This window comes from Cimex lectularius, unplaced genomic scaffold, assembly GCF_000648675.2.
Source record: "Cimex lectularius strain Harlan isolate CLEC.00 unplaced genomic scaffold, Clec_2.1 scaffold9, whole genome shotgun sequence".
NCBI classification, from domain to species: Eukaryota; Metazoa; Arthropoda; class Insecta; order Hemiptera; family Cimicidae; genus Cimex; species Cimex lectularius.
Window position 1 is genome coordinate 3,468,581 of NW_019392733.1, and position 23,298 is coordinate 3,491,878.

Here is a 23,298-nt window from a genome sequence, read left to right on the forward strand (position 1 = left end):
GGAAAAAGGGAAACTGGACGAAAAATTGTCCTCTCGCTCTCAGTTAAAGCTTCCAATTTGAATTAAAATGAAGTTACAGGTAAACTGTCTTATCTTTGGTACTAAGTTCACCGAAGTGCTAAAGTGTCGTCACTCATCCGGCTCGCCCACCACTGCTGTCTAGCCAGTGACGAGACGACTCGTCCCCTTTCACCTAGATTTGACGTCTGTCAAAATCCGTGACCCCGAAAATATTTGTTTCTTGGTTCTTGTTCTTACTCAGTTTCCTTCCCTCGTCCGCGGTTCACTTTATTTTCATTTGTGTTTTTCGCGTGTGCTACGAGATCAGATTGTTTGAGCCCGCTTCCTTTTTATTTCAAATTATTCATCCACTGAGCCCTTCCTCCTCGTTGACTTCTCTCGCCTTCCGGCTAGTTTTCACATTTGGAGCGTTTATTTTGTTTTTATTTCAGCTGCCAGCTACCTGTTAACATTCATGAAATCCGCCCTCTGAGCATTAATGTTCACGGTCCAAACAGGAAATCGTTTTATTATTAAGTAAGTAAGAGTAATCACCTCAAATATTAGTGTATCCGTGTGCGAGTACTCTGTCCTAGTTAAAAGATTCGCCTTGAATAACAATTATTTGCCGGATGACAACAGACAACTATTTGAGACAATACTAAACAAGTGTGCCAGGCCGGTTTGTAATAAATAGGACGTCACATGTCAGATATTCCGTTTGTTGTTAAAGAAAATCTATACACAAAATACACTTGTCACCTTAGTTGTAACGAACAGGAGTTTCAACTTGACAGTCGCAAGATACAACGAGTGTCATTATTTGTATATTACGAGTCACAAAATTCTCAATTAACGTTGGTAAAAAAAATCGGAATATTTCTTTTGTTGTTAGCCACAATTTGATATTTGTTAAAATAATAAACTAAGGCCAAAGAAAACGCTTGTCAGTCATAAGACAACATTTATCAAATTTGACATTCGTTGTCAGCCATAAATTAGCACTTTTCAAAGAAAGAAAACACTTGTCAGTCATAAGACACTATATATCAAATTTGATATGCTGTCAGCCATAATTTGACACTTGACACGATTGCGTTGTCAAAAGAAAACGCTTGTCAGTAACAAGATGATTTTATCGAATTTGTTATTTGTTATCATTCATAAGTTACCAATTGTCCCAAATTGGATGTTTTTCATTGGTCAAAAAAAAGAAGACAGATTTTTCATTTGCTCTCAGCCACAATTGAACCCTTTTCAAAGAGGTACTAAGTCACAAGGTACCACATATCAAATTTTCATGTTATCAATCTCAAGATACTATTTATCAAATTTGATATAGCTGTCAGCCATAAATTGACACTTGTCAAAGTTACATTAAGTCAAAAGAAAACACTTTTCAGTTTAGCGATCGGCCATAATTTGAGACTTGTCAAAGTTAAATTAAGTCAAAAGAAAACACTTGTCAATCACAAGATGATATTAATTAAATTTGATATTTGGTGTCATTCATAAGATACCTATTGTCCCAACTTTGATGTTTTTCATAGTTTAAAAAAAAAAGCACAGATTTTTCATTTGCTCTCTGCCACAATTGAACACTTTTCAAAGAGGTACTAAGTCACAAGATACCACATATCAAATTTTCGTGTTGTCAGTCTAAAGATACATATCAGATTTGTTGTCAATCTGAAGATGTTATATTTCATTTAATACAAATTATTGAAATTTATCAACACTTTTTTATGGTCACAGGACTAATTTTTTTTTTCTTTTATGTTTAAAAGATTTCAACAATTAATATGAATTCTCGAGAAATCACGTTCATATTCCAATTTGGCCTTATACGAGACACTGTTACTGTCGATACATCGAATTTAACTCTGAAAGTTCTCAAGGAACATGCCTGTGAATTTATCAATGCAAAGGTAAGTTTGGTTGTTTTTAAATATTTTTAATAGCACGCATTTTATTTTGAATTAGACATTGGTATGGAGGAATGTAATTAATTAATGTAAAAACTAATTGAGTGTCATATTCCAGTGTCCCGAACACGGTGTTAACAGACTTAATGAAAGGATCCTTTTATTCAGACATGACTATTCGATCCCAAATATTTTACAAATTATCAACTGTGCTTCCGATGTAATTGATGAAACTCTTGTTGAAATTGTGCTTACAGGTATACATTTTATTTATTTGTAATTAATCATTTAAACAGATGAATAAAAATTTATTTATTTGCAGCTCAATGTTTAGTGGAGGAACAGCCAATTAGACCACATGCTCTTACTGTTCATTCTTATAAAACACCGACATTTTGTGACTTCTGCGGTGAAATGTTGTTTGGCTTGGTTCGCCAGGGGCTCAAATGCGAAGGTAAATCTTATATAAATTAATATCAACATGAACATATATATTTTTTTTTTCAGGTTGTGGGCTGAATTTCCATAAAAGATGTGTCGTACGAATACCGAATAATTGTTCAAGAAGTTGTATTGAGTCAAGAAATAGGACCTCTTCAACATTACATGTTCCTCGCAGTGCTTCTGAGACAGGTTCCACTTCTTCCTTGTCATCAGCAGCAGATGATTCATTTATGGTGATTACATTTTTTTCTCACACAACTAAGAAATAAAAATAAAGATTTACATTAAAATATTAAGTATCTGTAATTTAGCGAACTGCAAAAAATCATAGAAATTAGATTCATATGCATTTATTACAAAATGGTCTAGATCTAAACATTTATATTAGTGACATAAGTTAGGCTATAACTCTAAGTCTAGAGGTAAGCCTATTCACAGTATGCACTGACCCAAGACAACGCACGCCAAGAACAGTCTCATTTTTCAGCCTCTTGCTGCCTTTACTGGTCCCTCCTTTCCTCTTGTTTTTGTACTCTCATCGTCTTGGGGCTCTCTTTCTCAGTCAACTCTCCTAGCCTCAGGACTATTCTCTTCAATAAACTCTTCTCATCAGTCACTCTCCTGGCCTTGGGACACTCCTGGTCTCAGGGCTCTCCTCTTGAATTGACTCTCCTGGCCTAGGCATTCCTCTCCTAGGCAACATTCATGGGCTCAGTATTCCACTTGTCAGTCGTCTCTTCTGGCCTCAGCATTTCTCTCATCTGTCAACTCTCCTGATTTCAGCATTCCTTTCGTCATTCGTCTCTCCTGAGCTCGGTATTCCTCTCATCAGTCTACTCTCCTGGCCTTGGCATTTCACTCTCGTAGCCTTGGTATTCCTCTCGTCAGTCGACTCTCCTGGCGTCAATATTCCTCTCTTCAGTTGAATCCCAGTTCTTGGACTCTCCTCATCTGTCGACTACATGACTTGCCTCTGTACTCTGGCATTGACTGATTTGATCTTCTTCCATTTAATATTGGTCTCCCAAACAAGGCAAAACACTCGTCCAGTTAAAGCAATCTTAAATTATGGTGACCCTAGTTTGATGGAGTCCTGGTTTTATGTTTCTAGGCCCTCCATGTTTTTGGCAAGTTCCTTTTTTCCTACTGGGTTGGCAATTCATCAGATTTACAGCCCAGCCAAGCATTATAATTTTTAAAAATCCCTATAAATTATTGTGTTATTTTATCAACTGTCACACTGTGTGAGACAATCCCCTTAATGTTGTTTTGTTTACTCACATTGGGATTTAAGCCAGTGAGAGAAAGACCTCCGCCCGAGTAAGACACTCCGTTTAATAATTGGTCCTGTGAGTAAAACAAAATACTATTTCTTCAACTGTCATTAAATTTTAATTTCAAATTTATCTTAAGATTGAAAAAGGAAAAACCAGTGGGTTAAATTGTTTAAGTTTCACTTTTATTTTGTAATATTTAAACTATTAAAATAATTTTCTAAAGATATAAAATTTTAATTTTGTGTATTTCATTTCTTTTAATTCTAACATTTCAAAATTTTATCCATTATAACAAATAAAGATCAATTTTATTGTTAAAGGTAAAATCAATAAAAAAAGGTATCTGGCAAATTTCAAAAAATTATAGTCAGACCGATCGAGGGGTTTCCTCTGGGACCTAGACAAAGTCCCATCCCTTCCTTAAAAACAATTACTAGTTAATTGTGACAATATATGAACCATGCTCTGCTACCATATATTGTTACAATTAACTAGTAATTGTGACAATATATATTTTTTTTATATTCAACATCAATGATTATAATTTTAAAATTTTAGTATTACAGAACATAGAGATGAAAATGAAATTCTTGCAATAAATGTGTATCCTCTGTGTGCTGTAAACTTTAAAAATTTACTCGCCAAAATTTTTACGTTTTTAAACCCTACACTGAGCATCCATCCGCATTTGATAAAAGTGTTTTCCATAATGGGTGAACCTTCATTTCTGGTACCTAGACCTTGCGCCAACAAGGTTTTGAAGAATTTCATGGATAAGAAGGTTTTTGGAAGATTAGAATTTTCTACAGGGAGCGATGAAGCTACTATCAAAGAGGTGGTAGATGATAAAATAAAAGTTTACCTCCGGATAAAACCTTGTAATATAATGTCCATCACTGATGAAATTAACAATAAGAATTACGAGATTCTTGGAAAATTTGTACAAACAAAAATTTTCCTCAACAGAGAGGAATTAATTTATAAATATAGATTCACTGATATCTTCCTTCTCACTCCCACCCAGTGTAATTTTTGAAAAAACCTTTTAAAAAAATTTAAAAAGTTTTTTGAACGGTGAAAACAATATGATCTTTGCGTATGGGACCACAACATCTGGAAAGACATACACTGTACAAGGCACACCTTTACAGCCTGGTCTTATTCCGAGATGCCTTTATACAGTTTTTGCAAGTATTTGTGGTAAGGAAGACTTTTCTGGTCGGTGCTACCCTGAAACAGCTTCTAGGTTCATAGTTCTATATGAAAAGCAAGTTAATGCCAACAAGTTGTACAAAAAAGAAATACTGAAATTTGCGCCTAAACAAGTGAAACAAAAAAAATTCTAAATCAAACAATTAGTACTACCGACCATACTGCAATGGAAACAAATTTTGAACGGTTAAAAAAGGTCAGCATTCAGTCAGACAATAACCTTGTTTATTCCATCTGGATAGGGTTCATTGAAATTTACAATGAAAATCTTTATGATCTATTGGTTAACGCTCATGAGCAGCGACCATTGTTGTTAGTTGAGGACAAAGACAAAACCAGGTTTATTCAACTGTAACACATATAAAAACAAACACAAACTAACTGAATGTCACTCTAATAAAAAATGAACACAAAACTTTTTTTTTCGTTCTTTTAGTACTAACCATTTAAGCCAATTAACTTTCATTTANGTTAATTTCATCAGTGATGGACATTATATTACAAGGTTTTATCCGGAGGTAAACTTTTATTTTATCATCTACCACCTCTTTGATAGTAGCTTCATTGCTCCCTGTAGAAAATTCTAATCTTCCAAAAACCTTTTTATCCATGAAATTCTTCAAAACCTTGTTGGTGCAAGGTACCAGAAATGAAGGTTCACCCATTTTGGAAAATACTTTTATCAAATGCAGATGCCCAGTGTAGGGTTTAAAAAACAATTTTCTACAATAAGGAAATTAATTCTTATTACCAACAAATTTAAAAAAAATGGTCATGCTTCAATTTTACTACTGGTTGAAGGAAGGTGAGAATGTAATAATACTACGTAGTACCATTGCAAATATGTTTGGGTTACTCTATGTAACTTTGACGATTGGCTCAAAATCATTTTAAAAAAATTTAAAACAAAGAAAAATAGAGAGCCGATGTGTGTTTAAAAAAGTTATTTGTGGCTTAAAGGTAAAAGGGCTAGGTTTAAGTTGTTCTTTTCATTTTCATATTTTCATCCTTTGCCTTAAAAAATCCGTAAATCTTAAATACAAAAAAAAAAACTTATCACTAGGAGCTTAATGTTTAGGACGCGATGTACGAGTTAGAAATTGGAAAATCTTATCTCATATCCTCCCATTAGCACTTTAGGCATAGAGGAAAAGGAAAAAATATTCATGTGTACAAAGAAAAACGTTTTTACTAATTCCCTAATTTTGTGATCCGCTTGACCAATTAATATTTGACAATTAATTAAGGTTTTTAGTTGAGATAAAAANCAGGACCAATTATTAAACGGAGCATCTTACTCGGGCAGAGGTCTTTCTCTCACTGGCTCAAATCCCAAAGTGAGTAAACAAAACAACATTAAGGGGATTGTCTTACACAGTGTGACACAAATACTACTTTATTATTTACTTTAATTTATTTACTGTAAATTATATTAAGTCATAAGCTAATTTGGTCAACGTAAGTGCTTGGGTTAGTCAGCTGTTGGAATTTACAATTTTCTATAATAAAATTAGTTGAGGTGAAGCAATTCTATAATAGACATTGTATACATTCAGAAAATCTAAAATACAATTGATGAAAATACAATTATGAATAGAATCTTTGTTCAAAAGATAATGTAATGTTGCTCTCAATACTAATGTGTTTTTGTAACAACACTTTCATGGCCTGTTTAATATACAATGGTTCCAATATTGATAAATGAAAGTTAATTGGCTTAAATGGTTAGTACTAAAAGAACGAAAAAAAAAGTTTTGTGTTCATTTTTTATTAGAGTGACATTCAGTTAGTTTGTGTTTTTTTTTTGTTTTTGTTACAGTCGAATAAACCTGGCTCTGGAAAAACGAGCCGATCCCCGTCTCTTAATTCTAGAAGCACTTGGAACGACAAAGAAAATAACGCGCAAATTAAAATCCCTCACACATTTGTACTGCACAGTTACACGAGGCCGACTATTTGCCAAATTTGCAAAAAATTACTCAAAGGACTGTTCAAACAAGGAGTACAATGTAAAGATTGCCACATAAATGTTCACAAAAAATGTACTGATAAAGTTGCCAAAGATTGTACTGGTGAGAATAATCAACAAGGTAAATAAGTTTGACTAATAATTTTTTTAAATTACTAACAAATCTCATTTAAACAAATACCTGAAGAATAAAATTTCCTGTAACATCCAAAATCCTGTCCAATTTTCCAATTTGGTATCGTTGTCATCACAAAATTCATTTTTCAGCATTTATTTTAACATTTTAGGAAACAATTTCATATTAAAAGCCATAAAATGGATTTTAAAATGATAGAAATTAAAACAAATCATACGTTTTACACTTTACATTCTCTACTAACAATATTTCTAAACATTTCAGGCGGTGATTATTCAGATAGTGGAATTATTTCTGACAGTGGAAGGGATGTTACTGATGAAGATAGCGATAATGAAAGAAAGTCACCCCTTTCAGAGTTAATCACTGTCGAAATCGGTGATCACAATGTAAGTTCAGCGTTTTTTCTAACAGACCATAATATTTCCTTGTGTAAATTTTATTATCTAGGAAAACCCAGCTTTCCGAGATCAAATCGATGGAAATCAACAATCTTCATCTAGCAATAATATCCCTCTAATGAGAATCGTTCAGTCAATTAAGCACACCAAGCGCCGAGGTTCAAAAGTAATTAAAGAAGGCTGGTTGGTCCATTCTACAAACAAAGACTCTGGTGTAAGTTTCTTAATGACACTCCATTGTTTTTATATTTTTGAACATATTTTTAATAAGTATGGATTTTAAGAAAAAACGACACTATTGGAGACTGGATTCAAAGTCAATTACTTTGTTTCAAAGCGATACTGGATCTAAGTATTATAAGGAGATTCCTCTTGTTGAAATATTAGCGATAAGTCCTGCTAAAAAGTGTGGTGGTGAGTTTTATTCAACTCATACTGTTTTTAACACGTTCAGTACGGCTGACCTTCACGGGAGCCAAAGTATGTGTGTATGTATGTATTATTTATGGGCTACAAACATCAAATGGTCATCACCTCTGCGCTTTAAATGAAAAAAATAAATAAATAATACATACAATAATAATAAATAATAAAAAAATATAAATAATAATGAAATAATACATAAAAAAATTTATGTAAAAAAGTCTGGTTTTAGATTAAAATCACAAAAATATTATCTTATGAAAGAGTCAAGATAGAAACCGTGTCCTGGTGACACTGAACTATGTTTAATTTAGTGAATCCACCATGGCAGTATTGATAGTTAACCCTGAAATACCCTGTGTACAGTTAAAACTTCTTATAGCCCTGAAGTACTCAAACAACGATCCATGCATGCTGCCGTAAGGCCACATATAGGTCAGGAGGGACTCTATAGCTCATCCTGCAGGCTTGTAGTTTTCTGCATAGTAAAATATGCTCAACGCTTAGTTTCCAGTGCATAGTGTGCGCTGACGCAGTCTCTTTTATGCCAGCAATTGCCCATATGTAAGCCCAGTATAACCTGGTAAGTATAACCCTTTCTCTTTTCAACAACTTGGTCTCAGGAACCTGAAACCAATGTCAGTCTTTATCTGCTGAAATTTGGCAGAAACCAAAGTATCTGAAATTCCAGCCTGTATTGAACGTGTTAAATTTAATTGTGAAATATTGTTTAATTAAATGTTTATTTTTTGTTATTAACTATACCTTTATAATTTCAGATCTTTTGCCAGATCCTAAACATTGTTTCGAAATTAAAACATCACAGGTCGACTATTATGTTGGTGAAGAGATGAATTACAGTTCTAATGGAGACTGTGGATCTCATATGGCAAAATCATGGGAAACTGCAATTAGACATGCTTTAATGCCAGTTACTCCACCACCCTCAAGTATATAATTAAGCTATTATATATTTGTATTCAATTAAATAAAAAATTAATTTGTTTTAAGCATCAGAAAATGAGTCTGAAGATCGTATTACAGACATGACTCAGCTTTATCAGATATTCCCTGATGAGGTGTTAGGCTCTGGACAGTTTGGCATAGTCTATGGCGGTGAGTAGTTTTATCTAGTGATATATATTTTTATTTATTTATATGCACCCCATGGTTTTGCTACGCCTTTTTGTATCATTTCTAATCTTGTTTTATTCACTGTGATATTCATGTCAGGCTGCACTGTGGTGTATGCAATCTGGAACCAATTTTCACACTTCTCTATTGTAACAGTTTTCTTGAATAAATTGTTTATAAGTGAAACTATAAATAACTTTGTAAATTATTAAAACAAACATTTATGCTTAAATGCATTGTTTGACAAAAATCTATTCATTTTATTATTTTTTATTTATTTATTTAATTTTTAAACCTTCAGTAACATATTTAATATGGCTCTTGTCTAATTTTGCCTACATATAGCAATGATTTTACTCCTTTCTTTCTTGTGAAATAAAATCTGGTTTTTAAAACACCTTTGCTAAGATGTGTTTTCAGTTTATACTGTCTTGTATTTGCATATTTGCTTTGCTGTTTAGCATGTAACTGTAATTCTGTGATTGTTTTATGTCAGGACAAGTTTTACTAATATGTATCCTAATTTTTATGTAGCTTTTTCCCACCAAATTAGCCCTTTTTTACATCAAATTTACCTTTTTAACATCAAATTAAGCTTTTTTTTAATGACTATTTAGAGATTGTTAGATGCGGTCTGGTGTGACGTAGGTTTTAGAAAAACATTTTCTTTATCGTGCCAACGTTTTGATCTTTGTTGAGATCATCTTGGGAGCCTGGGATTTATAAACATTATTTAAATTTTACAAATACATGCGGGATGTGAAAAAATGAATTTACACAGTGATGAACACAATATAGAAATTTTAGGTTTAATCAAAGGATTTGTACTCACTCAGAGTGTGTGTTTTCTGAGTAGATGTGTCACGGTTGTGTGCCTTGTTGAGGTGTTAGTGAGATATTAATGTTTTTTGTTTATATATGTTTGATTTTGAAGGAGTGGGGAAGGAAGTAGGGATAGAAATTCAGTTTTCTATGAGGAGTCTGCTTCTTTGAAGAGAAAGGGACTGACAATGGAAAAAAGGGTAATGGTTTGTCGTTCGGGCCTAGTTAGCCTTTCAGGATTATTAGGAAAAGGAGAGATAAATTGTTGGGGGTTTAGACTAGTAGAATTGTTTAAGATGAGGAGTGTAATGATTGTTTTATATGTTGTATTATATGTTTTGTGTGTTATATGTATGTTATTGATATCGCATGATTTCTGGTATTAGCGTAGAAAACATTTTTCTAAACCTACATCACACCAGACCGCATCTCACGATCTCTAAATATTCATCAATTAACGGTCACTAAATACTACACACTTTTTTTAATGTGAAACTAACCCTTTTTAATTTGAAATTAACCCTTTCTTTAAGGCATAAAAAGATTTAAAACCTTGTATAAAGTCTCATAAAGTAAAATGTGCTGTTAAATTCCTGTGTATTTGAGAATTTTAAAAAATATGAAATAATTGGTCTCTGATCAGACCGTATGATAAACAATTGCAATTAAAAAATTACATATAATTAAATATAAAAACATATTATTCTTCTATTAATTATTTGAGATTTTTATTTTTAAATATAAATTAATTGGTTTCTTAAAGCCCATAAGAAAATTAACTGCAATTAAAATTAAAAATTATATATATTTAAATATAAAAACAAACAATGCTTGATATTTATATTTTCTCTTAAATAAACCTAAACTTCAACAACAGATCTAAAAAAAATTGTCTTCTATACAAAGAAAAAGAAGACAATGACAATAAAGAAAAGAAGACTATACAATTTTTTATTTTAATTAACACATCTAAATTATATCAATGTAACAATAACATCGGTCCTTGGCCTACAGAGAAGGGGGGGGGGAAGCGAGTAAAATAATTCTTGTATATCAATTAATTATTCTTTTTATGTTAGGTCTTGGCTGGAGATGAATAAGTTAGTGTCACGAGCCGGATCCGAACCCACGACCTTCAGCTCAAAACACTGATAGTCTAACTACTTTTGATATCGTGACTTGGATCCACTTGGACCCCAACTCCCCATATCAACCTACAACAAATGGCAAAAAGAGGGAAAATTCGAAAGTTTGTAGGTTGAGATGGGGGAGTTGGTGTCCAAGTGGATCGAAGTAATGTTAGTTCAAATGGTTAGAGCAGCGGTGTATTGAGGCGAAGGTCCGAAAGGCGAAAGGTTCGAATCCCACTCGTGACACTAATTTTTTCATCTCAACCAAGACGTTACATAAAAAGAATAATTAATTTATATACAAGAATTATTTTACATGCTTATATTATCATCAACTCAGTTTTTTATTCCGTTTTGTAGGTTAATTTGAAATTAAAAAAGTTTAATTTGAAGGTGAAAGGGATTGATTTGAAATTAAAAAAAAAAGGTTCATTTGAAGTTTTCTTTAGTGATTGATCAGCCTTCTCAGTTTAAATATACTTTTTTCTTTCCACAAGGTAGATTGGGGATGAGGCCAGGAAGACAGAAACAACATTTATTTTCTTGTCGAGCTTTCGGCAGAATATATCGCCTTCATCAGGACTTCGAAAAAAAACGTTATATTATATGAACAGGTACATGTGTGGATAACGGATAACCGGTAGAACCCACCTTCGATAAACAGTTTATGATGAGTCCTGATGAAGGCGATATATTCTGCCGAAAGCTTGACAAGAAAATAAATGTTGTTTCTTTCTTCCTGGCCTCATCCCCAATCTACCTTGTGGAAAGAAAAAAGTATATTTATGTTCATTTGAAGATAAAAAAAAGTCAATTAGAAATTAAAAAGGGTTAATTTGAAGTTAAAAAGGATTATTTGAAGTAAAAATGGTTAATTTAAAATTAAAATTACTAATTTGATGTTAAAAAAGGTTAATTTGAAGATAAAAAGGGTTGATTTGAAGTTAAAAAGGATTATTTGAAGTAAAAAGGGTTAATTTAAAATTAAAATTACTAATTTGATTTAAAAAAGGTTAATTTGAAGATAAAAAGGGTTGATTTGAAATAACAAAAGGTTCATTTGAAGAAAAAAAGGTCAATTAGAAATTAAAGAGTTCATTTGAAGTTAAAGGTTAATTTAAAGTTAAAAATGACTAATTTGAAGTAAAAAAGGCTAATTTGAAGATAAAAAGGGTTAATTTGACGAAAAAGCTATACAACATCCAAACATGCAATTTTTCACTTGCTTTTCGGTGAAACCTTGCTAAAAGTTATTTTTTTGTTGCAACAATTTATCTCTAATGTGACACACTATAGAATTGTATTGGAATTATTGTTCTGAGAGAAATTTATTGACTAATCTGTGTGTATGCGTGTGTAATTAGTGTTTGCAATTGTGTGTCCAGGAATTCACAGGAAAACGTCAAGGTCTGTAGCTGTTAAGGTTATTGATAAGCTGAGATTTCCAACAAAACAAGAAGCTCAGTTGAAAAATGAGGTTGCAATTTTACAAAACCTGTCACATCAAGGTGTTGTTAATCTTGAGTGCATGTTTGAAACGCCTGACAGAATTTTTGTTATTATGGAGAAACTCAAAGGTGACATGCTTGAAATGATTTTGTCCAGTGAACGTGCTCGACTGTCAGAAAGAATAACTAAATTTCTTATAACACAAGTAAGTTGGTATGACCCCCCCTTTTTTTAATTACTGCATGATCTAAAAATGTACCATGCATATAATATATACCATATCCCAATACAATCACTGGTGCACATAATGGTTTAGGTAGTTATTAATAAAACAAGAAAAAGTAGTTTTTGATAAATCTTTTATTTGACAGAAAAAGATAATTTTTGTATATCAAGAACTAACTAATAACACTTTTATGGTATAATTTAAACAAGTAAAAGTATTATTTTTTTATCTAAATTGCTTGTGATGATTGCCAAATCATAAATAAACTTAACAAAGCTTTAACACTTCACCATACTTTCAAATTATTCTAACTACAATCCATTAATTACAAACTTTAAAATTTAAAACCTTCTTGCTATGATTGCTAAAAATTAAATTTTGTGTAAAGAAGAAACCCTAAAATAGTTACTGATTTTTTTTTCTTTTTTAACAGATTTTAGTTGCATTGAAACATCTGCATAGCAAAAACATCGTTCATTGTGATCTCAAGCCTGAAAATGTTTTGCTAAGTTCCAACTCTGATTTTCCACAAGTGAAGCTTTGTGATTTCGGCTTCGCTCGTATAATCGGCGAGAAATCATTTCGCCGTTCTGTCGTCGGTACACCGGCTTATTTAGGTAAGTTCTAGGCTATATTTTTAAATACAAGATTTAGTATTGTAATTGCATATAAAAAATCAGGGATAAGGCATATTTGAAAGAAAAGAAATATGCTCAATTGCTATATAATAAAAAAAATATATTATTTTTGTGCAATGGGCAGTTGTATTGGCTTCGTTTTAATAGGATAACCAGATGAAGGTATAATTTGTAATATAGAATGGACAGATGGTAGATCTCATCAACTCTAAGCTTTATTTTCCTTCAAATTTGCCTTAACCCTGATTTTTTATATATCAGGTTGGAAAATAAGTCCGTAATGTTTTTTGATGGTAAATTCAATAAAAATGTCATGTACTTTTAAACAAATTTAATCAAAAATAGATTAACCATTTGTTCCACTATTTGTTGCCATCTTTCATGTAATTCTGTAATTCCATCCTTCCAGAACATTGCAAGTTTTTGAGCAATGAACTCCTCGGTGATTTCTGCACTCAAGTGAAGTAGTTTTTCTCATTAACCTTTTTGGGACCGATTTTAGGATGGTAAAATGCTTTTCCTTGTCAATATTCTCGGCCATTACATGACCCCTCAGCCTGATTTATTTTGCATCGTGAAATTCAAAGTGTTTGCTTCAATTCGCTCTCACTCCTTTTAAGTTCAAAAGAAAAAAGTTTTATTTAATATGTAATATTTAGTAACCATTAATTAATGATTATTTAAAGATCGTGAGATGTGGTCTGGTGTGATGTAGGTTAGAAAAACATTTTCTTTACCTTTGGATTTTCGTGAGGAGGGTTTTGAAGTGATGGAAGACAAAAGGTTCAACCGGAAAGTAGACAAATCCAAATCGACAAAAGACGTAGGTAACTAATTCCAACGAGGACGGTCTTAATTTTCATTAGAGGTCAAACATTACCTGAAAGTTATATATACACTACATAAGATGTAAGATTGAACCATTTGTGAAAAATGTCATAATATGTTACAAGTACTTGAGATATAGGCACATCCAAGAGCATTAAGATGCGCTAACTGTCTAGAAGAACACACAAAAAAAAAGGATTGCAATAAAACCACAGAAAAATTGGAATGTATACACTGTCAAGGCCCTCATTCTGTGTTTTCACAAACCGAGTGCCCGGAATTTAAAAAACAAAAATCAATCAAGGTACTTATGGCTCAAGATAATATTTCTTATAACGAAGCTAAAATGCGAATAAATAAAAAATCTTACGCTAAAGTAACCGATAGTTCGGAAATAAAGAATATAGATTTATTTCCCCCTCTCACCCCAATCAATAGTAATAAAAATAGCGAAAACAAAGAAAATAAAAAACGTATGTGTTCTCCGGAGTCAGAATCTCAGCAAGCCCAGAAATGATTGTATTCCCCGATAATCCCAACCCCATAAAAATATTCCAGGTGGATTAATCCAACATAATCCGCATAGACCAATAGAAGTTGAATTCAAAGCGAAATCTTTGAATTTTAGCATCATATGCGAATCGATTTTCAATGTGTTAAAAGATTTACTGAAAGACAAATCGGTTGATCTGAATACGACCTCAGAAATAATACAAACTATTGAACAGCATGTTCTAAAACTCCCCCTTTTCAATATAATCAATATTCAATTCAATAACAAATGACAGAGGTATTCACAGTTATGCAATGGAATGCAAGATCTCTCGTATTGAACAAAGGAAATTTAGAAGCACACATTCATAACAAAAAGATTGATATAATAGCTATATCCGAAACCTGGTTTAAACCAAATCGATCATATTATTTCAGAGAGTATAATATATTAAGAAAAGATTGAGCAGAAGGACGGTCTGGTGTAGCCTACCTCATAAAGAAAAATATTCCATATACCAATTTGAATATTGCTAATTGCCGAGCAAATATCGTCAGTATTGGAGCACAAGTTATGACAAACAAAAGTGAGAAAATATAATGTCTGTATACAATACTCACAAAGAGGCTCATGAAATTTCAACATGGGAAAAATTCTTTAACGGGCTACCAAAACAGATCCTTGTAGCAGGGGATTTTAATCGCCATCATATGGCTATAGGCAGTAGTAGAACTGACAAAAAGGGACGGAATCTTCTAGAGGCAGCTCATAACTGCCAACTTTCATTTTTAAATACGGGAGAACCAACGTTCAATCAATCCAAAACAAATCCGCGGTGAATATCACATTTTGTTCGTCAGAGTTAGCTTGTAATTTTCAATGGTCAGTAGGCTGCGATCCTCTTGGATCAAACCACTTGCCTATTCTTTTAAAGATGAATGATATTAACGTTAAAAAAAGGGATATAGTTCCCTCCAAAAAAGTATGAGACGTTAAAAAGGCAGATTGGGGGAAATTCCAACAGTTTATATTATCAGGAGAGCCGCCAGCCGAACCAACATATGACAAATTCAATAATCAATTAAGCTCAGCAGCTCAATATTCGATACCGGTAATGAACAGAAAAGTTGTCCGTACGAAATATCATTATGTTTGGTGGAATAACACTGTCTCAAGGAAAGTGAAAGAACGGAGGAGGGCATTCGACCTGTATAAAAAGCAAACGACATACGAAAACTGGTTAATTTACCAAAAAGCATGCATGGAAACTAAAAGAATTATAATTAAAGAAAAAATAATGACATGGAAAAATTCTGTGAGACTTTAAATAAACAAACACCACTAAAAACTATTTGGTCAAGGATCAGGGCAATAAAAAATCATAAGTTTAAAAACAATACCACCCCTACTGTAAAAGGACAGTGGGCGGAAGAATTTTTACAGAGGATTACTCCAGACTATGTTGCAAACAAATCAGCCGTCCTAGATTATGAAAATACCATGAACATGAACAGATGCCTCCTCAGGGATTTCACACTGGATGAATTAAGAAACGTGTAAAAAGAAGTAACAGTTCAGCTCCAGGGGCAGATGGCATTCCCTATATTATGTTGTATAACTTACGTAAGAGAAAAATTGAAGAACTCTTGGTCATATTCAATGAGATTTGGAAAAAAAATGCAATGACAAAACAGTATAGTAATACCACTCGTAAAACCAAATAAGGACCCAAACTGTTGTTCTAGCTTAACTTCGTGTGTGATGAAAACATTTGAGTGAATGGTGAAAAGCAGGCTGGAATGGTGGTTGGAATCAGAAAAGAAATTACCAGACTTCCAGTATGGGTTTTGTAAAGGAAAGTCCACACTGCATAATATCACGAGGTTAGTTACAGACATTAATTTGAATTTTACGTTAAACAGAACAGTAATCGCAGCATTTCTGGATTTGGTGGGTGCATATGATAATATTGACCTGGGGGGTCTCTATCCAAAAAAATGGTAAATATGGGCTTGCCATATAGTTTTGTAGGTAAGGTCATAAACCTGATATCAAATCGCAAAGTGTTTTTAAAGGTGGAGGGACAGTTAATTGGACCACGGTATGCTCGATCAGGTTTACCGCAGGGAGGGATCTTGAGTCCAATTCTTTTCTCAATTTTTACGAGTGATATTAAGCGTGACCTCCCTATGGTATAAAAGTACTGATGTATGCAGATGACATCTGCCTGTACTCTGAACGTAGGGATATAGAAACAGCAAAATATATTTTTAATGAGGATATGATCATAATTAAAAAATGGTTATTTGAGAATGGTCAAAGCTTATCTCCAGAAAAATCAGTTGTCTGCGTTTTTTCAAAAAATGAGAAGAATCCCTATGGGGGACCAAGTTATTTTAGCAGAGGAAGCCTTTCAAGTAAGTAGGGAAATAAAATTCTTAGGGATGTTTCTTAACAAAACACTTAGTTGGAAAGAACATATTAGTTACGTAAAAGCGGAAAAATATTTGAATATACTAAAAATGGTAACATATAAAAACTGGGGGTCAGACCCAGCCACCGCTTTGTTGTTTTACAGAGCCACGATATGGTCAATAATAGATTATGGTTGTTTTCTATATGGGGATGCGGCAGTATCTACCCTTAAACCGTTAGATGAGTTAATAAAACTATCAGGCAATGTATGGGGGTACCTAAAGTCTACTCCCATAGATGTTTTATACTCAGAATCATGTGAAATGCCACTGAATTTAAGAAGACAGTTCTTGGTGGACAAGTTTTGCTTAAAACTAATGGCATATGAAGAGGGTATGTGCGTGCAGATATGTCTGTTGGCAAACTCTGATTCATAGATTTTGGTCCAAAAAAAATTACCCATTACTAGCGTCCAGTTGGTTGAAGTTAAATGAATATAGAAATAAGATATTATGCTCAAGAAATAATTATTCAGATATCGTGAGATGCGGTCGGGTGTGATGTAGGTTTCAGAAAAACTTTACAATTAATTAAGGTTTTTAGTTGAGATGAAAAAAAGCTAATGGCACGAGAGGGATTCGAACCCACGACCTTCGGCTAGATACGCCGCTGCTCTACCACCTGAGCTATCGTGACCTCGATCCACTCGGACATCAACTCCCCATCTCAACCCCACCTTATGAGTTTTCCCTCCTTTTGCCATTTTTAAAATGTCGTGTAATCGGTTTGGATTCTCGACGACAATTGAAATGGCCACAGAGAGCTTTAGTGAAGTGTACTTCATATTAATTCTTTAAATTCACTAATTTTGTGGTCCGCTTGACCAATTAAATCATTACAATTAATTAAGGTTTTTAGTTGAACCTTAATTAATTCTACCCTTAATTTGTCTCATTGTTTTTATCAATAAATATTTGTTTATGCTATGTTTTAAATTGGGAATATCAAGTAGACGTAAACACACTTAATCCTTAATCCAAAACAAGGATAAAGGATTTTTCAATGTTTAATTTTTATGGAATCTATCCAAGGCAAGAGGAGAACCTACGCGATATTGAAATGTTAATTAAAAATCTAAAACAAAATTAAAACAATTTTATCTGTCCATCTTTTTTTATTTTTCATTTTCCATAAGAATTTACATTTTTTTTATTTTCTTAGACAAAGACTCAATTATTAAACATTAAAAAATGTGAAGCTTTGATTAATATATAAAAATATATACAAATCAAGTTATATTACAAGTGGGCGGAATTTTTTGCCTGTCAGTGTAATAATAAAAATGATAAATTTAAAAAAAAAACTAAAATCACTTTCCATTGTAGCATCTTTAATATGACTTTCCTTTTAATTTTAGCGCCCGAAGTGTTGAGGAACAAAGGTTACAACCGGTCACTCGACATGTGGAGTGTCGGTGTTATAGTTTATGTCTCATTAAGTGGCACGTTTCCATTCAATGAAGATGAAGACATAAATGACCAAATTCAAAACGCCGCGTTCATGTATCCCCCACATCCTTGGAAGGAGATATCGGCTGAAGCTCGAGATCTGATTAATAATTTGCTTCAAGTGAAACAAAGAAAACGATTCACCGTAGACAAATCCCTTTCGCATATTTGGCTGCAGGTAATTAAATTTTTTTCAACCAATCTATGATGCTTTTGCATTGTCCAGAATATATTCCAGATTATTTTCTTCTTTTTTTCCAGCATTATGAAACGTGGTGTGATTTAAGAACTTTAGAAAAAGCCACAGGATGTCGATATCTCACTCATGAGTCTGATGATGCTCGCTGGGCTACTTTCAGAGATGAGCTGTAGTATTAAAAAAAAATAATAATGAAATTTCCATTAGTTTATATCACTAAAATGGCTACTACATATGTACACACACACACACACACACACACACACAAAATAATTTGACTCATAAGTTATATGATCAGTCTAGAATCATTAATTTTTGGATAATTTTTTTAAAAGAAATTACTTGTTGATATTTGTTATAATTTTTGATACAATTAAAAGAACAAATTATGTATTGGTTAAAAAGGGGGGTGGAAATGTACGAACTACATCGCTTTAATTTTTTTTATTTTTTGACGTACAACAGTAAACAAAATTTATTTTTATTAATCAAAATACAATTTGTCTGCTTACTATTTATTTCAAAAATTGATTGATAAAAACTCATGAAATTAACAAGTTGACTGCATCCTATGCTTGACTAGTTTGGTTGCTCACAGCGGAACCCAATTTATATAAAATAGCTCTCTGATACTTAAAAATAATGTAAATTATTTATTTGTTGTACTGTAAATTATTAGTTTTTATGTTATGTTTATTAGTGATAAAAATTATATGTAGTAAGAGTTGCATCCCCCGCCGCATTAAGTAAATGAAGTAGATCACCCGCAGAGCGTTTGTTCCATTTGGGTTTGCAATTGAATAAAAGTCATTTCTACTCCTTTTAAACAATGGATACTCATTACAAAATAAAAGTTGAATAATTTATTTTGAAACCTTTTAGAAAGGTGATTATGTTAAAAAAAAAAAAAACCTATATTCTTGTATACTATTTTAAATATCAGGATGTGCATTTGGCTCGAAGGTTTGACGATTAGGGTTCACAACTTTGACAGAATATTCTAAAACTATCAAAATCGCTGGTTTCAGCTTGTAATGTTATTTTCTTTTTTCCTCTCTTACAACTAAAAAGCAGGAAAGAGAGATGAATCTTTAAAAAATGTTGATTTAAATAAAATATTTAACATTGTCAGTGCAAATGCCCAGTACAGAATCTAAATATAGACATATCTGTATAAAATTTTTTTATGGATTATGTTAGTTTTACAGTGAATCCTATGAAATATTGAATACTGGTTACTTGTTAAGTATTCAACTTTTTATTTATTTATTATTTTTTATCAATGTTTGAACCGTTTGCATTGCATTTAAATGAACATGGATTATCAATTCGATAATGCAAATTTTGTGATATCGACATAGTGAACTTAGTATTAAAAGTATAGTTAAACGATTAATTAATTATTGACTGAAGTATTACAGTATGAGAGCTTTGTCTCGTACAATATCTTCCCATCTGACTTGTAACATCATGAAATTAAACTTCCTCTCTGTTAAACTGTGCCAAAAATGAAGACTTGTTCAGAATAAAAGTGGGCTTAAAATAACATTATGTTCATTATGTGTACTGTCACGAAATTAAAGGGAAATATTGTAACAAACCCTCCTTCCAGTGACAAAAAAAATAATAATAATACTCAATGTGCATTTATGTAAATTATGTAGGGAAAAGGGATTTGGCAGACTTCATTTAAACTTGATCAAAAAGTAACTGAACAGTTTTAAAGTTCAACTCGATAAAACATTGATTGTGAAATTTCTCCGCGTTATCTGCGGGTTGATGAACCTGAAATTTTGGTCATTACCGATCCTCCTGTGGAGGCGTATCGCTATTTCTGCATTTTGCCATCTTCATTGTGTCACAAACCAGTTAGTCTAGGTCAAAACTGTATAAATAGTTTGTACAAAGTGGGTTCGAATCCCACTCGTAACACTACCTTTTTCATTTCAACCAAGACCTTAATAAAATGTATGATTAATAAAGATTAGAATTGGGTTCCTCCTGAGGTGTGCAGAGGGATTAATCTGTAATTTGAGCCTTACCAATTGGTATGTTTTAAGTTACCATTGACACACTGAAGATGGTGGCTGAAATGCACTTGACAGACCAATTCAATGAGGATAAGCTGGCCAAAATGATCATTAACAACCAAATTTCATTATTATTGTTGTTCATTGTTCTGTAACTTATTTTTTAAATTATAGGGTGTAATGCGAAAGTTTTCCTTGCTCGATCATATTGGTACCCCTTCAGAATTTTTATTAGTCCAAACTTAAGGAATTTTCGAGCTAAACAAAATTTCACAAGTTTGTAGTCATTTCTGCTCTATTACAAAATTGAGATGAAAGATAGAATTCAGTTTCATTTTCTGTCTTCAGTTTGTCAAGTTCTTTTTAAAGTTACGGATGACACACTGAAGATGGTGGCTGAAACGCACCTTACAGACCCACCCAGCAAAGATAAGCTGGTCAAAATGATGGTTAAGGACCAAATTTCATTATTATTGATATCCATTGTTCTGTAATTTAGTTTTTAAATTAGGGAATAATTCAAAAGTCTTCCTTTACTCCAAAATAACAGATTTCTACGATGATCAGCCTCGATCCAAACTACTTTCAATGATTCATGTACTCTTAGATTACGGGATGTGATTTCGCGCTTTAATATGTCAAGTAGTACACATTAATATAGCCAATAAACAGAGACTTTGTAAATGAAAAATTTAAAATCAAAATAAAATTTACATTTTCAGTTTGGAAGGGGGAGGCAAAAAATTTGATCCAGTAACAGTACTTTAATCTATTCTATTGAGTATTATCACAATAATTACAACAAAAAGGCGTTTATTTATATTGAACTATTAAAATACAAAACAATGTGCAATATATTATATGTATGTGTATATGTGAATAAATATATAATAATTTAATATAAGACAAAGTTAATAGATTGAGATTATATTTACTGTGAATACTACAAACAATGAATTAGCATAAGAAAGGTAGTTGGTAATGTTATTCCTATTTGAAGAAAAATAAGTAATTATATTATTTTTGTTTATTTACAAATTTGCTTTGCTGTATTAAAATGTCTACCAAAATGAATATGTTCATGAAATGATAGATATATTTTTTAAATTGACGTCAGTGTTTTAAAATTGTGTTTTTAATTTTATCTAATTGAATGTGGTACTGTTTGTATACAAATTTTTCTTTGGGGTCACAAATGATTTTTGGTCTTTGTAGAAAAAAGTTCTAACTAGTGTTTTCAAACGTGTTATCACCCACAAAACTGTTTAATATCAGCAGTTTAACATTTGCATACCAGGCATGTTTTCTAATTTTGAATCACCCTAAAAGAAGAAATTGTGGCCAATCTCATATCCGTAAATTCCTTGAGATAAACTTTACCCATTTGATTTGTACGTCACATCATGTATAAAAGGCAGACCACAAAATCTTTTGGTTCATTCTATCAAACAAGTTGTAAAATGTGTCCTGGTACTGTATAAATACGGTGCTTTGTAACATTGAAAAAATATACATTCAAAGTCTGAGAATAAAAATAACATTGTGATTAGTAGATGAAAGAGGTAGAAAAATCTACACGGTTTAATTCAACCTTTTTTCAAATTATTAGGATTTTTGTCTTTATTTTTTCTTTTTATTCGACAAACATTCCATAATTTTCAGTATTTTCTTGTTTTTCCTACCACCAATTATGGGGGGGGGGAGTATTAATTAAAATGAGTTTTCAATGATGTTCCAATTCTTTGTATGGTTGTATTTCAAGGTTGTGTATGTCATTTGAAAGACCAGAAACACTGGCTCTAGAGATCATTAATAGGAATGTTATAGTAGTTAAAAAAAATGAAATTTAATAATAATATTTTTTATAATAAATGTTTTGTAAAACATGGTGATATGTAACATAGATTGAACTTATCTTCAAAAGACTATAACACAAATGAATCTCTAATATGCAATATATTTGTAGCTACGTTAAGGGCTTTCTTTGTTAATTGAAATTTTCCAGTATTATAAAAGTGTATAGGAAATAAATTTTCCAGTTTGATTTGCCTCGTTTTAATATTTTTGTATGAACGTCAACAATAATGTCTTTCAAAACGGGTTTATTGAATGTTGATTTAGATGCTCAAGCTAAGAGTATTTTAATTCTCTTAAATACAGAGAATTTTATTATCTTTATTGTATGTGTGTTAAAACAAATTAGTCAACGGTTAAACCTGATATGTGTATGTATATAAATATATGTAATGTGTGTGCGTGTGCATTAAAAAATAAAGCTTCCAATATAGATCTGAAATAACCGCAATGGTATATAATATATTATACATTAAAATTATTATCATGTTTTATGGTAAAACCATTTAATAGTTTAATTTTATTATCACTGTTTTTATTATACAAAAAGATTATATAATTTTTTTAATGTAACTGTTTTAACGAATATGTGTATAATGTTAAGAGTATGTTAAGTATTAAGAATTTTTATTATACTTTTTATTTTTTATTACAACTTTATAAAAACTTTTGTTAAATTTCTAATATAGAACATGCAAAGTAAAACAATTATTTGTTAACTTCCAGGTTGGACAACAGCACCCCTTGTGTAAATTCTCAAAGACAAAAGAAAGCTTCGCACTCAT

The 23,298-nt window shown here is 31.9% G+C and overlaps 1 protein-coding gene across 2 annotated transcripts; it reads left to right on the plus strand.

The window, feature by feature from the left end:
- The first annotated feature begins 208 nt into the window (after positions 1–208).
- Positions 209–22,499, plus strand: LOC106665382 (serine/threonine-protein kinase D1). 2 transcript variants are annotated; one of them, XR_002910305.1, is made up of 15 exons: positions 209–537; positions 1,788–1,928; positions 2,044–2,182; positions 2,248–2,379; positions 2,433–2,602; positions 6,678–6,948; positions 7,228–7,352; positions 7,414–7,578; positions 7,649–7,778; positions 8,567–8,737; positions 8,799–8,903; positions 12,259–12,527; positions 12,982–13,165; positions 16,253–16,390; positions 18,340–18,423. XR_002910305.1 is itself a non-coding variant. In XM_014391770.2 (15 exons), the coding sequence occupies exons 2-15, from the start codon at positions 1,803–1,805 to the stop codon at positions 18,800–18,802; spliced, it is 2,367 nt and encodes a 788-aa protein (XP_014247256.1). In that variant the 5' UTR covers positions 209–537; positions 1,788–1,802; the 3' UTR covers positions 18,803–22,499. The 2 variants fall into 2 exon arrangements, 1 of the variants encoding a protein (XP_014247256.1); XM_014391770.2 differs by lacking the exon at positions 16,253–16,390 and adding an exon at positions 18,692–22,499 and having other exon boundaries at positions 18,340–18,608.
- The last annotated feature ends 799 nt before the right edge of the window (positions 22,500–23,298 follow it).

Excerpts from the sequence above, each read along its gene's own strand:
- LOC106665382 (XM_014391770.2), top strand. The coding sequence starts at position 1,803 with ATGAATTCTCGAGAAATCACGTTCATATTCCAATTTGGCCTTATACGA. Across the intron at positions 1,929-2,043 it reads GTGAATTTATCAATGCAAAG|TGTCCCGAACACGGTGTTAA; the intron begins GTAAGTTTGGTT and ends GTCATATTCCAG. Across the intron at positions 7,579-7,648 it reads CTACAAACAAAGACTCTGGT|AAAAAACGACACTATTGGAG; the intron begins GTAAGTTTCTTA and ends ATGGATTTTAAG.